The 17,401-nt window shown below is 37.6% G+C and overlaps 1 protein-coding gene across 1 annotated transcript; it reads left to right on the top strand.

Moving 5' to 3' along the window:
* The first annotated feature begins 4,949 nt into the window (after positions 1–4,949).
* On the top strand, positions 4,950–8,244 carry LOC122071749 (zinc finger protein GAI-ASSOCIATED FACTOR 1-like). The gene is made up of 4 exons (XM_042636147.1): positions 4,950–5,757; positions 5,855–6,251; positions 6,391–6,590; positions 7,195–8,244. Exons 1-4 carry the CDS (start codon positions 5,616–5,618, stop codon positions 8,064–8,066), a joined length of 1,611 nt encoding a protein of 536 aa, XP_042492081.1. The 5' UTR covers positions 4,950–5,615; the 3' UTR covers positions 8,067–8,244.
* Positions 8,245–17,401: the final 9,157 nt, after the last annotated feature.

Raw genomic sequence — 17,401 nt, forward strand, 5'->3', positions numbered from 1 at the left:
AGAGGTCTTTAATCTTATCAGGACATCTGGAAAGAAATATACCAAACATAGGGAGAAATTCCATACATCTGCATTAATTCTCTTTTGTTTGATATGATATATGGATCCTTTATCAACTGCATAAAGTTAAGTATAAACACAAATGCGTTTTCTATACGACTCTTGCATATGAAAAGGACACAAAACCTTGGACATCGATGTGACTTTGCCAAGACATTTTCACAATGAACGGTTCACCTACCATCTTAAGATTTATAAACCCCACGTTTTAGGGTTTTAGTATGTTCTCAAAACACCTTCCTAATACCCTTATATGCATCTTAAGTCCCACAGTAGATCAGGATCTTTATCGTTCTTAGTCGAGATGTATCAATTGTATTGATTCGTAATGAATAGATTTATCTTACCAAAAAAATGGAAATGGTTTTAGCATGGACTATATAATGTTCTTGTGTTCCCCAAATTAAAGGGTAGTGATGTCTTTTCACATGAGAGAATTAAAAACATGGGAGAAATGGCATAGGCTATGCTCTTGGGATGATCTCTTATCCCATACAATTTTTTTTTTTTTCCTGATAGATATGTTTCTATTAAGAACCTAATCTGAAATTGATATTTATACCCCTACTTCAAGGGTTCAGACTCCTCTCCTGAATGGTGATCGTCCATGTCACCCGTAGCTATCTGGGTGATCGGCATGTGTCCAAGCAGTGATCTAATGACTGTACTTCTACCGACCAAAGGTCCAGAACAGAGGCGCCACGCTAAGAACCATTGGATCATTACTTAGACACGTGTTAATCACCCATAAAACTATAGACAAAACCTGGATGATCACCACTCAAGGGAGGATTCCAATCCTACTTCAAGACTCAAGTGAGAAAGAAAAAATGAAAAATAAAATCTAACAAGACAAAAATCATGACACAATAATTGTTTGATATATATATATATATATATTATATTCACACTCAAAAAAAAATCCATTTCTTTTATTCAATAAAATAATAGAAATAAATGAAATTTAACTTGAAACTACAAATACTATGAATCAAAAACCTCGAAAAATCACAGATCCCATATTAGATTCCAAGATTTTAAACTTTGCAATATCCACCTGTTTGAGTTTGAATTCATAGTTCACCACTTAATAACTAACCAATCATTGTTGACAGCCTCTTTATTAGGTTCCTAAAACTAAATATTTGCTTCCAACTCATGAGGGCCCTTCGAAGTTTCCCCAATGGCCCACTCCCAATCCCTCTTTTTGGTGCACATGTATAGTGCCATGGTTTCAACTTCAACTTTTTTGCAAAATGTTTAGTGCACCACTTACCATTTCATCCTAATTTTTCTCTGTTTTTTTTCATGAGTTACATACATATTTGATTTGGCCATGAATTAATTTGAGTTTGAGTTATTATCTTATCTTTGAAGGAGGGGAAGTTTTATTCATATAAAAAAAAAAATGTAAATTTTGTATTCGCAAAAGGTTTAGTGCACAATCATGTATATATACATTGTCGTGCCTTTAATCGTTGGATGAGGAAGAGAGAAAAATATGCAATAACACTATCTTATCCAAATGTTGTATTCGCAAAAAGTTTACAACCTTTTGTGGAGGGAAAGGTGATGTAACAAAGTGTGTCATTGGATATACTAGAAATGGTGAATTATAAAATTTCTTCAATTTGATTCATGTGTCTTCAATTTTTATTTTTAATTTAACTAATTATGTTTGGATTGAAACTTCACATGTGAGAAAAAACCTTAGGGTCTATCAATTTATGAAATTTCAGTCTCGTCTAGCTTGCATTGTGGTAAATATATGTATGTCCATGGATTTCATATGGATGTATTGTCTAAGAAAATCATTCTAAATGATATTTTATAAATGTTTATAGGAAAAGGTTCTTTGAGTTAACTGTGGACAGCACCCCATCTCTCTATCTCTATCTCTATCTCTTTCCATCACAATGAAATGACTTCTCTGTCCCTTCTGTATGAAATAGTTTAATCATTCTTCATTGGTGTACTCCCCGTGTTGCTTGCTCAATAATACTCTTCCATGTCCATATTTTTAAATCTATATTTATTAATGGGCAAGAGATTGATATATGGTCAAATGGCCCCTTCACCAGCATGGGATCTAATAAGGCTACACACAATTGTATCAACATGAACCTGGTTAGAGCTTTTTTATCTCATGAGAGTGTAGTGGTAATTTTACATGCTCTTGTTTTTGGGCACATGAACCACACAACCATCTAGCATTCTTTTTCCTTCTATTTTTTAGAGATAAGAAAAAAGGTTGGGTATGTTGCTGGTATATCGTATACTAGCACCCATTGTGTCTATCTCTCTCTTCCCCTTTTTAAAATGACTCACATATCCTTCCTCAATGATACCCCATCATGTACCACACTCATGTTATCCGATAGCTTACTGTACACCGACGGCATACCTATCCCTCTCCTAATATGATAAATTTTTTTTTTTTTTTTTTTTTCAAGGGAGTGGTTCTCATTTCAAGAGCACAACCTAGGCTAGCACTCATAGCTATGTTTGTCTCAATGTTCTGTGTCTATTTCTCTCCAATCCCAAACAAGGAAACAAGAGACATGGATATCTTTCCACGAGGGAAGAGAGAAATATATACATTGGAGTGCTGGCATAGGCCATAGTTCGGAAGAATATCGTTCCTCCAGACCTAACTTTTTTTCAGTTTTAATTTTAAAATCCAAGCTAAAGATTCAATTTCTCTTGTTGAAAAATAGAAAACTTTTCACTTTTGACCAGAAATTAAGAAAACTCGTTAGGTTGGAAAATGGACATTCCCTATTACTTAATTGTATGCATTAAGCGTAGAAGATAAACATTTCTTGGAAATTGGGAGAAACTGCTCCCCTCCCCAATCACGTCATGGTAACATGGGTTTTTTTAATCCGATCCGATCTCTCACCGGGTCCAGTCCTTCTTGAAAACCCGGTCGGGTAGGTTTTCCAAAATCCGGATTGATAAGTCGAAAATGCCCTTAATGGGTGGTGAGTGGCTATATCTTTCCTGAAAGGGATGGTGTCTTTTCATGCCATCGACGTCATCGTTGGCTACCATAAAAATACCCAAATGGGCTTTTTGGATCAAAAGACAAGTGGGCCGTTTACCTAATAAAGCATTAACTGAGATCCATACAAAACTGAGCCAACAGAAAAGAAATTAAGAAAGATATTCCCCATCTCCCATGTTTTCACCAACCCAAACAGATATGTATCCATCGCTTTAAGCAATTGAGGAGTTTGGTTTTCACAGCTTCGTTTGTTTGTAAGGAAAATTTTCAAAAGAAAAAGCAAACTCTGTTATAGTGAATAGGGAAAGTAACTAAAATTACAAAAGATGATAATTTTTTATTTTATATTTATCTTCTTTTCATGGTCTTTTGATAATTTTACTAAAATTTTAGAATCAGAGTTTAAGCAATTTTATTCGTTTATTTTGATCTTTTGAATGTATGTGAAATTCTCTATCATGTGAAGTAATCCATTTATTGTAAAATGGCATTAGTGTTTTCACAAAAAAAAAAAAAAAAAAGGTGGCATAGCGACCTAGGACCCTTTATAATTACGTATACAAAAGGGAAAAAGAATGATTTCCAATCGCATGACCCCTACATCAGTGCAAGCGGTAGTGAGGAGGTGTGCAGAGGCATCCAATAGGAGGGACAAATTGTCATTTTTGCCCTATTACATGTGGGATAGGGAACACGACAAGTCAACATTCTATTTCCCTATATAAAATTTGGGATTGAATTCCTATCCAATTACATAACATATGTTAGTGTCTCCCTCTGTCTATCTCTTTCCTCCCACAATAGAAGAATAAATATGTAATTTCAAAGGAAGAAGAATAGAGATAGATGGGGAGGATTAGTATACACCATATAACCTAGCAATATTATTTCTCAAATAATATTTGATATATATACTTTCAAATCAAATAATTTGATTGTAAGTAGAATAAAATTTAATGTGTTTTGAAGTCATTATACCAAGGTAATGTTTACAAAAAATTTCCTTTTACATGTTTTATTTTATTTTTTCTTTTATTTTCCTTGCAATCAAATAGAACCTATTAATTGTTTAATTGCTAATCTCTCAATTAATGAGAAAAACTCATCAAAATATTCCACTAAATTGCTAGGGCCACTTTTACTTCTAGTGGAAAAAAATATTCCAAAATTGTTTATGTGAAGAGCATTAGATTTTTGTTCCAACGAAAAATGCTAGTGTGTCAAATAGGTTGATCGATCTTTTTTTTCATATATGTTAGGTCAAATCAGAACAGAACCTAATCAATAAGGTGTTCGATTACACCCTCGTTGATCTTTTCTAGTATAAAAAAAGAAGTTAAAAATATTAAATTTTATCTATTTAATTGATTCCTTTATTTATCAAATTTTCAAAATTGGTAAAGACTTTAAATGATTGATTTTGATTTGATTAATTTAGATTAATCAAATTAATCCAATCTCATTTTTAAGAACACTAAAGGGCATTGGAGTAAATTGGGGAAGCAAGTGAAAGGACCACATACCATATATTCATTTTTCTCACCAGAAGTCAAGGGAAAAAAAAAATTTTTTTAATTAGAAAAATATATAAAAATAAAAAAGAAAAACCAGACTTGTCAAAATTCCGCTACACAACAAAGACTTGGCGAAACAACTAGTCGCATACGTTGTCGTGACTAGAGACAGATGCCAAAAATTTCCTGACATCCGGATCTAGAGACACGTGGACAGTAACGATTTCCCCTTCTGTTCTAAGCCCTGGACCAGAGGAGCAAAGAAACCTGGACACTCTTAACCAAGGTTAAGATTTCCCTGGTTAAATCCTAACCATGGTAAATTTCCGCCGCGTTGGTTTGCTCTCTCTTTCAAAATGGGGGACTCGTTTAAGGTTTTCTGTTTCTTTTTCTCTCTAATCTCTATTGTCCTCTATCTCTTCAAATCATTTTACTTGCAAATCTCATAAGCCGCCATATCCGACAGTCCAGAGCTTCCATCTCCGGCAATGACATACGGACCGAACGGAATTGTTCATCTCAACTCGATCATCTCCACCAGAGATATTGGATTTTGGATTTCGGATTCATTTCCAAATGTCTGTTAGAGTTATTTGAAAAGCTGCTGGAATTTTTCGATCGAAAATGTTGGAAACGTGACGAAGTTTTTTTAGTTTTCCTTAGTGAGCAGACTGGGTTTTTCGATGATTTTCACTTATTTCAACTGGGTGTTCTGTTGATTTGATTCAAGCCTTGGGAGTTATAAGGGTTTTTGCTTCTTGGGTACTTTGTGAGTTTGGATTTTTGGCGAGGGTTTTGGTGATTTTGGAAGCTTGGATGTGTCGCTGGTGCTCTAATTTTGGGTTTAATTTCTGATCGGAAGAATCTAGGAACTGGTAGGTGAAAAGAACAGGGATTGCGACTGGTAGATGAGAGCAGAGTTGAAACCCTGGGCAGGTTGTTTTGTTTATTGAATTCTTTTTGGCTTGTCACAGTTGAACTCCAAAAGGGTGTCCTTAGTTTTGATTTTCCCACAACTGTAGAATTTGGGAGGTATGCCTGTTGAATTGGAGAGTAGTTCAGCCATGGCTGTTTCTACGGTTTCTGGGGAAGCTAGTGTGTCTTCTTCTGGTAATCAGGTGGTTCCACCGCCGACGGCCACGATGAAGAAGAAGCGAAACCTCCCTGGAATGCCTGGTAAGGTTAATAGATGAATATTCTAGCAGTCTAGACTGTTGGAAACAAACAGATTACTTCCCGATTTAATTTAGTGTGTGTTTCTTCTCTGTTGTAGATCCAGATGCAGAGGTTATCGCGTTGTCGCCGAAGACTCTAATGGCGACGAACCGATTCGTCTGTGAGATCTGCAACAAAGGATTTCAGCGTGACCAGAATCTTCAACTCCACCGTCGCGGCCATAACCTTCCTTGGAAGCTCCGACAGCGATCGAGCAAAGAAGTACGCAAGCGAGTCTACGTCTGCCCTGAGCCTTCGTGTGTTCATAACGATCCTTCGAGAGCTCTGGGTGATCTCACGGGAATTAAAAAGCATTACTGTCGGAAACACGGTGAGAAGAAATGGAAATGCGATAAGTGTTCGAAGAAATATGCAGTTCAGTCCGATTGGAAAGCCCATTTGAAGACTTGTGGAACCAGAGAGTATAGATGCGATTGCGGAACCTTATTTTCAAGGTCTTTTAACTTTTTCCAATTAATTAATCATTTTCAGTTCATTGATTCATTCATTCCCTTTTCTGGTTTGGCTTTAAATTAGTGTTTTTCCTTCTCTGTTGGGATTGGTGGTGATGTTTTCTTTTTCTGTTTATTGAAGGAGGGATAGCTTCATCACTCACAGGGCTTTCTGCGATGCCTTAGCTGAGGAAAGCGCGAAAGCTCACCCAGTTGTGAATTCGAACTCAGAAGATGACTCCAAGAGTCAAATCGTTGTTGCCTCTTTGCCGCCACCGCCGCCTGCTGCTCCTCCACCTTCGTCTACTGTCGTTTCTGAGGTTTTGCAGATTCAAAATCCAGGTAAACGAAGGTCAAGAAAGCGAAATTTCAAAATGTTTCTGTTGTGTTTTTTGTTCGATCTGTTTCTCAGTTCCTGTTAAAATAAAGTAAAATACAAAAATTCCTCTCAAAGTCTTTCGATTTTTTTCATCTTTTTGTCGGTATATTGATCTTGTTTTATATGGAGATCTCTGTTAACTTGGATTACTCTCTCTCTCTTCACACACACACACACCACACGCCACGTACCGGGGTTTCCCAGAAATCTCTCTCTCTCTCACTCTGTCTCTCTCCACACTTTATTTTGGGGGTTGTTTCTATTAAAGCTCTGATAGAAACTTTCTGGAGGCTTTCGTGTTTGAGACGGAGATTCAATCTCTGCAATCGATAAAGAAACCCATAAGCAAGAAAGCAAGAGTGTTGGGAGGGGAGGGGGGCTGTGTTGTGTGGGTGATTGAGAGAAAGGAGTACAGTACACATGATTGCCTTTATTTCCATTCAAAGAAAAAGATCCAGAAAAGAATTAGCAGAAAAGCTTACTTTTCTTCCCTCCTTTTCTTTCTTTTTCTGTTTTGGTTAATCCATTAATGTCTCACACTTTGATTCTCCATTTTTGGGATTTTAGGTTTTACAGATTTGCCCGAAAATTCAAGCCTTCCCGGAAATTCAAATAGAATCATTAACCACATCCCTCCGTCTACCTGCTTAAACGGGAGCATTGGCAGTGGCAATGGCGGTAGTAGTAGTAGCAGCAGCAGCATCTCCAGCGGTAGTAATGGCAGTACTACCACGAGTGTATTGGCAAGTCTATTCGCATCATCGTCAGCTGCAGGAACCTTGCAGGCAGATTTAATATGCGCCATGGCACGATCGGAGCGCTCCACAGCGCTAGCGACGGTCTCAGCCGCAGAGCCCACTTCTCTCTGCCTATCTTCTACCGGTGGCGCTTCCGCAATCTTCGGTACATCAGTGGGAACAGAACACCGGCATTATGCTGTGCCCTCTTCTCCAGCGTTGTCGGCTACGGCATTACTTCAGAAGGCGGCGCAAATGGGGGCAGCCGCCACTAGTTCGTCGTTTCTGCGTGGGTTAGGGTTGACCTCGTCGTCTTCCTCTGGGCAACAAGACGGGTTGCAGTGGAGTAGTGGACGCTTTGAATCGGAGCCCGGGAGCTCGATGTCGACGATGACGGCCGGTGGCGGTGGCGGTGGTGGTGGTGGTGGGGGCCTTGGACTTGGGCTTCCATTGACGGAGTTAATGATGGGCCCATCGTCGGTCTTTGGGACAAAACCCATGACACTGGACCTTCTTGGACTGGGAATTGGGGGTGGTGGTGGTGGTGGTAATCCCACGGGAGGGTTCTCAGCTCTGATGACGTCAATGGCCGGTGGTGGACTGGACATGGCAGCTGCGGCAGCCACGTTTGGTGGAGGAGGTAGCTCGGGAGGAAAGACGTGGGGCCCTGAATCCACGGAGAGGAAGCCCAATAGGCAATAGCCCTGCCTTGTTGTAGAGTTTAGGTGTAGAGGAAGTTGAAGGGGTATACGCATTCGTATACGTATATGTACACATCTACTTATACGATGTAAAGAAGGAAAGAAAATCTGTGTAGCTTTCTTTTTATAGAAGAGACACCGTAGGTGTAATTTGATCGATCCAATTTTAATTCTTGAAACCCTAGTCTCATATGGTTCAACATATCTAAATGGTGAGGTTGAGAAAATAAGATGAAGTATATGGCTTAGATGTTAAAGATCATGGGTGGAAGACTAAGGTTGTGTTTAATAAGATTTTTTAGAATGCATTTCAAAACATTGCCCAAAATTTTGATAAGATTATACAAGTTGTTGAGAAGAATATGCATTTCTTAACCAGAAAAAGATCATCTTATTAGAAATAATTAAAAAAAAAAATTCAGAAAAAACTGAATTTCTGACAAGAAATTATGGAACGAGAATATGAAAATGAAGATTTAACTCGACATCTAGGTTGGATGATTGGATCTCAACAAATAGGGTTGAAATCGTCTGCAATTCCAATCTCGTACAATTCTGTGCAATACTACCTTCAGGCGGTGACACGTGTATTGATACCAATACAATGGCCCATATCTGGTACAACTAATAAAACATTAAATCAGTGAAAATACATTTAAATCAGATCTGGGCCATTGTATTGGTATCAATACACGTGTCACCGCCTGAAGGTGGTATTGCACGGAATTGTACGAAATCGGAATTACAGATGATTTTTTTCCAACAAATAGATAAGAATTGCCCAAAATATCTCTAATTATGACGAAGAAAGTTTTTGAAATATAACAATATTTTAGGGTATTGATGAGAAAATAGGGTTTTCTACTCTCTCAAATCAGCAACTACGATCATCACAAGATTGTCTACTGTTCATTCAATGATTGTTAGGGAACCAATATCTCTCAATATATTTCAACCATTTTTGTTAGATGAACATGTTCTGGTCGTAACTGCACTGGTCTCTTAACATCTCAGGAGGGGCAACTGCCTTTTGTACTCAAAATATTTGCTTATTTTTAATTGCAAATTTTACAATGACAGAAGAGGCTTTTGAGGCAATAGCCTAGGGAGTACTACATGGCGTAGGAGAATCTGTAAAGCAAGGAAAGGACGTGGATAGAATATGAACTGATCTGGAAGAACTTGAACATCTAATGAAACTTAACCATTTTTTGAAGTGGCCATGGACCACATTATCAAATAGAATTCAACTGGACAGTTGCCTCTTTAAACCTACCTTTTATGTAAAAACTGATGACCTTGTTCAATTTGTTAAGAGGTTTGCATATAAGGCTATGGATTGTAGAACTAAGATCTCATATGAGACCTTATCTGTTAGCAGTTCGATTAATATGTAATGTTCTTGGTTTTTCTTCGAATAAAAAATAATAATAGTAGAAAGTTCTTTTTCTTGACAATCTTTCAACGCCCTAATATTGTCATTGCAAATGAAGTATTTTTGAAGATTAAAACTTAAAATATGAGCAAGAAACCTAGTTATTGGCATTTAAGATAGAGATAAGAAAAGTCTTACAAAGTTCTTTGACTTTATAAGGAACATTATATCATTACTTTGTACCCTCACCTCGAAATTGCAATCTTCATACTGAAGATCAAGGTCGTTACATATAAATGTATTCTCTATTCTTTATCATGGTTTGTGTTGAGAATCCTTTAATTATTGTAGAGTTTGGTTCAAAATTTATATTGTTGTATGGTTAAGTTTATGTTTTGACTATATTACAAGTTTTTTTAATTCAATTATCTGTTTGAATATATAATTTTTTTCCCCTTTAAACACACATTAAGTATGAAATCTTTATGCCATATAGCATCATTAAAACATTGTAAATAGTTGACTTCTCACCATCCTTCTGGAGCTTAACCAATCAAATTGCAAAGTGTGTTGGGATTAAGCATACCACTATTTAGATAGTTGTGGGGATTGATTCAAAATTCAAATTATAAGATGTTTAAGTATATGTTTGGATTAACTTTTTTTTCACAAGTTTATTAATTCAACATATGTATTCAGCTTTTTTTTTTTTCTAACAATAGGTATTGAGATCTTTATGCCATAGCACCATTAAATTAAACCATTATTAGTAGTTGACTTCTCACCATATTTCTAGCTCATCCAATCAAATGGCAAAAGTGTGTTGGAATTAAGCATACCACAGTATAGATTGTTGGATGGTTTTTTTTATTTTTTTTTTTATTTTAATATATGTATTCAGGCTTTTTGCTTTTTTAAAACACACAATTGGTATTGAGATCCAAATGCTATATCATCTTCGAATCATTGTTAGTAGTTGACTTTCTCGCCCTTTTTTTTGGAGTTTACGCATAATAGGTGGTTGGTGATGTGGACAACATGTTGATAGAATTTAACCATTAACTAAACTTCTGTGAGATGGAGCCTAAATGATAGAGTACATAAACATTATTAAATGATTATAATAGAGGATATATATATATATATATATTTTTTTTTTTTGTAGACAGGAGGGGTATCCGACTTTAGGCTGACTAAATCCCCCCTGGGCTCATACATGACCCCCGCACCACGTATGAACTAGGAGCTTCTGGGCCCTAGTGAACCTCAGGTGGGTGGCCCCAAGGAATTATGTAGTGGCGAAGTTTTGATCACGAGACCTCGCTTCCTAAGGTGGAGTCTTATGTCCCCTCCAAGCTAGCTGCGCTAACCCCTTGGGGTTGAGATAAAACAATATTGTTACAAGACATTCATGAAGGCACATTTTATTAAGCATCACCTAGTATAAAATATGTGCTATGTTGTAGTTTTAATGGAACCAAAATTTTGTAGACAGGTTGACCCTTAGATTTCCCTTTTTTATATAAAGTTTTAATCCAATTCTAATTGGTTAGGTAGCAAAACAAACCACTAAAAAATCCAAGTCTATAAAGAAGGTGCATAGGACTATGAGGGAGTATGCCATTACACGAGAAGATAAATAATTGAAATTTTGAATGAATTTTAACATGTGGTTAATTTAAAATTTGACATGTGTTTGTACATACAGTTCCACATATAAGGGGAAAAAAGAGAGTTTAAGAGAATACATGATACCCTCCATCAAAAGAGGGTACATGATACCCTACAGTGTGTAGAGATCATTTTTCCCATATATTTATTGGGGACATGTTTTCTGTCCTCAAGCGTTACCTATGCCAAGAACCCTGGGGTATCTCTCTCCTCCCTCAGTAGGGAGTAGATATGTTATTTCATAGAAGGGATAGAAAACATTTTCCCATATTTATAATAGGATCCACTCACAAATGGATATAGGTCCATAGAACAAACAACCCTCTCTAATGCTTTGTGGCGACGGAGTCATTCCCCTCACAATGAAAACAAGTACTCTCGAGCGCACCCAATGCACATCTGACAACCAAGAGTGAATGCCCAAAAGTTGCTAGTCATTCGATATGCACTGAGCGTACTGGGGCACCAGAGAGGACCTATCCCCTCACCATAGTTATTAGTACCATCAGATTGACATGGGAGAGCTTACAAAAAAAAAAAAGATTCACATGGGGAGAGATAATTTCTGTTGTTTTATGGTTGTCCTTGTTGGCAACTCGGCCACGTGGCGGTGATGACGTGGCCAGTTTGGGTGACGTGGATGAAAATGATGACATGGCAGTATCCAGTGTCACCGATGAGATAACAGAGCAGCTTGGTATGCATGGAGTGGTTTAATACATCATTAATAGGTGGTGCGGGTTTCTGGGTCAAAACTGGCAAAATTGGCCTATTTACGATCGAAGGAATTTTTGGCAATGAAAATGACATTTTTGGAAGATCGGTTCTTCATGAAAAATATAGATTCTAATTTTCCTAGTCCAGTGCATTTGATTTCGTCACATTCCGATACCGTATGAAGAAGTTACGGCATTTATGGCAGTCAAGGGCAGTTTCGGCATTGAAGATGAATTTTTTAAAGGAAGCGTTCTACATGTAACAATACGAAAAAAATACAATTTTTCCAACGGTTCTGATTTCATCACATTCCGATTCCGTATGAAAAAGATACGTCATTGGAAAGGTGTAGGGGCATTTTGGTCTTTTTACATGGATGATTCAGATGATTGAGTCTTCTGAAAAGTCGTAGAGCATCCAGTTACGATTCCAACGCACTTCGTTTCATCTCGATCGGATATCGTATGAAAAAGTTATAAGCGTTTCTGTAAAATCGGTTCAAAAATCCATCAGTTGCTCTCGGTGTTGGGTGGATTTTTCGGATTTTATTTTTGAGATTCGAAGGGCTTTTGTGTAATTTAAAGATTTTGAAGGTCTGAGTTGCAAGGGGTCTTTAAGCACTGAAACATATGGAGGCAGGGGCTTGATTGTAATAAAGAGGAGTAAAGGGAAGTGAAATGGACGGCCAAGATTCGACCACGTAGGCTTGATGCCCATCCAAAGGCTGCTGAGATTTTGATGTGATATGGACGAGATAGATGCTTTCGCGTGGGATTTGATTGGTTAAATGCATAATTCTTGATGCACTGGCGATACACTATATCAAGGTATGTTATTGTGTTTCGCACGTGTATAGAAAGTATAAAAAGGATTCCGATCTTAATGATCTCATGAAATCTGATTAAAGCCATCATGGAAGATTCGGATCCAACGGTCAATATGCATTTTCATTTTTGTGAGTGGGAGACAAGCTCCCTTAAAATCCGGAAAAGCAACCAATCATAGATTGACAACACTTCTGACGATGTCAGCACCTACGTCATGATGACGTCATCGAGATTCAAATCTAACGGTTTGGATCTGTTGTCCGTTGGTTTAATCGGACGGCTTGGATTATAAGATCTCTTATATGAGATCTACGGTCAGATTTCGCCCTTGTTGCGCGCGCCGCCGGTGTAGCCTACGCCACCCGTACGAAGATTCCATTTCGGGCTATCTCATTGCTCCAACTTCAAAAGGTCATAACTCCCTCATTTTAAGTCGGATTTGGGTGAACCAAGTTGCAGCTTCTTCGTTTTTTCAAGCCATACACCATGGAAGCAAGAAAAATGAGTTTTGAGTGAAAGAAGGCTACGGTTTTGGTAGGAGAAACTTCCCCCTCTTTGTTGGTCCTTGAATGAACATACATTCTTGATGATAAATGTTCTTAGGCCATTAAAGGAGGTAAAAGAGGTGGTTGAAGTGTGTTAATGATATATTAACTCAAATCCAAGGAAGAAGAGAAGAAAGCAAGGATGTGTTTGCTTTGAAGAGCAAGAAGCCAAGGAGAGAGAAGGTGTGAGCACCAAACTTGTCAGTACAAGTTTCCAGTCATCCCAGGCAATCGGTTGTGAGATTCTCTAACCTGTGATTTTACATTACATGTATGTATGTATGTTAGGGTTAGTTGTGGATGAATGTATACATGCTAGGTTAGTTGTGGATGAACTGTAAGAATGCTAGCTAGTTGTGTATGCATATGCTAGGCAGAGCTTGACTGTAGGGCATTGATTTAAGCCTAATTTAATTGTATTATTTATTGTGTGCTTAGTGGGTGCTAAGCACCGGGAGTGGGTGCTCCCATGTAGTGGGTGCTACACATTGTATCAGCACTACGAGTGCCATCTCAGCTTCGGCTTGAGAAAATTGGGTGTGGGTGCTCCCGACTGTGGGTGCAGTCAAAAGTAGTGTATTGAGTAGGTACGAAGCCTTTACAGGCACTACTCCGGGGATGTAGGCAAATTGCCGAACCTCGTAAAAACCCTGTGTTGTGGGTGCTTGTTGTTTGCATTTTATATTGAAGTGCGTGGAACGTGGAATGTGGAATGGGTGTGCACACTTGGAAGTGCCTATGAGAGGCTGAGTGTGCATACGACTGTGTGCAAACAGGAACAGGTATGTCAGGTTTTTCTTGGCCAGACATCGGACAGGTTTTTAGGTATCGGAATTGAACTCACTGATTCACCCCCTCTCTCAGTGACTGCCGGGTTACAACAATTTCAACTTCTACAATAAGATGTGGGAGTGTAATGATGATCCATAGATGAAGGAAACCTCAGTCTTTTTCTTTCACACTAGGTGTTGTCATTTACCAGAGGTATTATAGTGGGCGGAAAAAATTAAAACATAGAGGGATTTGCAATTAGATTTTTAAAGTGTTAGCTCAAATTAAGCAATGGAGACAAATCTACGCTCTCAAGAGGTCATGAACTTGATTCTCCTATCGTCACCTACTGTCTTGGCACACCCGCTTTCCCCAGAGTTCACCTTTCTAGTACTAGTTAAAGTCTCACGAGGCATTGTTTGATAGGTTGACTAGAAAACAAAAAATTAGGAGAAAGTTTTTCGTGCCTAGGATGGAGAGGGAATCTGTTCATCTACAGTTTTTCGTGCCTAGAATGGAGAGGGAATCTGTTCATCTACCATTATGTGACCCTATGATTTAAACTCTTGGATAGATGAATTTCATCATTAACTCCGCCTATTGTACAAAATCGAAATAACTTTATCCAATCTAATCCTAAGGTAAGATGACGTGACTTCACCATGGAAAACTTAGTCCCTCAAATTATTGTTAAAAATAGAAATATTTTATGGGCAAAAGTTCAATCAAGGTAGGTTACATTGGGTAGTTTTAACTTAACTACATATGGGGGATCCCTGTGGCCAATTCGAACAGAATCATGATGTGATCTTATGAATAGACTTCTGAATAAGGTTCTAAGACTTGGGATCCACTTGAGATTTGTCAAGGCTGATATCGATCGTGATTGATCTGGATCGAATTGCATTAGATAAAGTTATTTCTATTTTTTATAAAATTAGTTTTTATTACATTTTTACCTTTGAGCCATATCTCTGCATTAAAAAGATCAGAATTGAGAATTGATCAAGGCCAATACTGATTGATCTAATCCAATTTTTAGAACCATGCTTTTCTAGTTGATCAGTTTCATTGTTAGACTCCCAACCCCTACTGTACATGGGTTAAAGTATCCTTCTGCCTTTGTCGAAGCTAATTATTTGGAATCCCTTCTAAGCATAACAAATGGAAAGGCCGAACCTGCCTTGATTTGGGCTTGGGCTCAGGACTGATCTTTGTTGGAGCCTGCCATATGGAGCAGATTTTAAATCTTGGGAATCGAAGCCAATTCTGCTCCGATACAAATTCAGATTGGTTCATATCAATCGTCAGTTTTATCTTTACTTTTTATTTAAAAAATAGGATTTTTATACAATTTTTCCCTTGATCTGATATTGATACTCGATCCAGAATCGACCAAGTATAGATATCACCCTAAAACCGATATCAATATGATCCAGCGGGTTCAATACCGATACTTAGAACCTTGAATATGATCCAACGGATTCAATACCAATACTTAGAACCTTGATTGATATGGTGTTATTTGTGGGAGTAAAAACAGATTAGGGATATTCATACTAGAATCTTCCCGGTCAAAGGTCTTTAAAGCCTTTATTACTGCCCTTTCTCAGGGTATTTGATGATAATTGTCCTAAAACCTAAAGCCTAAAGCCTAAAGCCTAAAACCTAAAGCCTAAAGCCTAAAGTCAACATCTTATGAAAGAGTCCACGTTTTAATGAGATGCACACTTTTTTTCTCTTAATTGCAGATTATAGGATAGCATTCAAGGTTGGTTATGATAATTAAAAGTGAATTTTCAACCACTGCTAGACTCCGTTAATGCCTAATTATCATTTGAAGAAAATCCATGGCCGTGCGTTCCTATGCCTGGACACATGGTAAGAAAATGATCACTTTATCCCTCATGTTAAATATCCTAGCACACACTCCCATTGAGCTTTGCACCAGCGCAGGAGCGACGCAACCAGTTATCTCTCTTTTACCATTTTAAATTTTTAACACAAAAGAATGCTCCCTACTTGCACGGTCCTTGTGTCCAAACATAGGGGGGGAAAGATGATGGATTTGGCTCCTCTATTGCGCAATAGAGGCGGCAACTCTGATCCAATGCCCTGGAGTCCCTTGGCACCAAAACCCAACACATTGGCACACACCTCGAAGTGCTCTAGGGCGTTGGATTTGAGCCGCCACCTCTATTGAGCAGTAAAGGAGCCTCGCCCCAAAATGACACCCCTACCTTTATGAAATACCTTTACGTACCAACAAATGTTGGCATAAAGACCATTCAACTAGGGAGCATTCCTAATTTTTCCCCCATTCATAGAGCTGCAAGAGAACCTCCTCCTGTATGGCTACTAGCTTCCTTTCCTTAATCAATAATGGCTTCTGTCTTGGCAGTTCCTCATAGAACGACTATGCATGAAATTTATAGAACCACAAGGACCACTAGGATCAGGTATGGATATTGAAGTGCATTTGAATCCACTGGGTCCAAGCTTCCTTAATTATTTTGCATGTTTGTATAGTTTTAATGGAAATATTTAAATGAATTTATGAATTTTTCGGTGGAAACAAGTACCCTAGGTTTCAGTTAAAATGGAGAACAACTACCCTAGTGGAATAATTAAATTTTGCAAGATCAAGACTTGTTATAAATAGTTTCCCTGACAAGATAAATGAAACACAAGTACTGGACTGGACTTGAACCGGAAAAAATTCTACTCATCCTTGGTTTTTTAGTCTGATCTGTCAGGTTCATGAAATTATGATCTTAGACTCTACCACATGACATGTGAAATAGAGTTGAAACTTTATGGACAAGTAAACCGCTCTTAATGCCAAATTTCAGATCAATCCAAGTATGTTAAGTAACAAAAACAAGTGAAAAAACTTGAGACCACCAAGAGATTGAACAACACTACTATAGCCGTGAATGGATACATACGAAATAGTGTTGAATCAGATAGAAACATGAATTTAGTTCATGACTGATACCGATTCTATCCGGATTGGTATCGGAGAGGATCAGTGTGTATCGGTCACTTTTGTCATTTCCTTTTTAAAAAAGTACTTTTTTTTTTACTATGTTACCCCTAAAACTATATAGATAACCAATCCGGATCGGTCAAGAATTGGGGATCAATCTCAGCCGATACTGATATGATACAACTGATATGGTCAATACGATACCAATCCTTGAAACCATGGATAGGAGGGTGAATGCTTGCTTTTAGGGTTTTTAGACATATACATTTTGTGGTGATTGATTCTAGGGTTTTTTAGACCTTAAAATCCTTATCACTTTTTGACATGGTAAAAGATTATTTTCTAAACAAAATATATATATTTTTTTCAAGGTTATTTGATTGTTTTTAATGTTATTAAACTTATGAGGAGATTTTATATATCTTTTTTTTTTTTTTTTTT

This window comes from Macadamia integrifolia, unplaced genomic scaffold (genome assembly GCF_013358625.1).
Source record: "Macadamia integrifolia cultivar HAES 741 unplaced genomic scaffold, SCU_Mint_v3 scaffold_7A, whole genome shotgun sequence".
NCBI classification, from domain to species: Eukaryota; Viridiplantae; Streptophyta; class Magnoliopsida; order Proteales; family Proteaceae; genus Macadamia; species Macadamia integrifolia.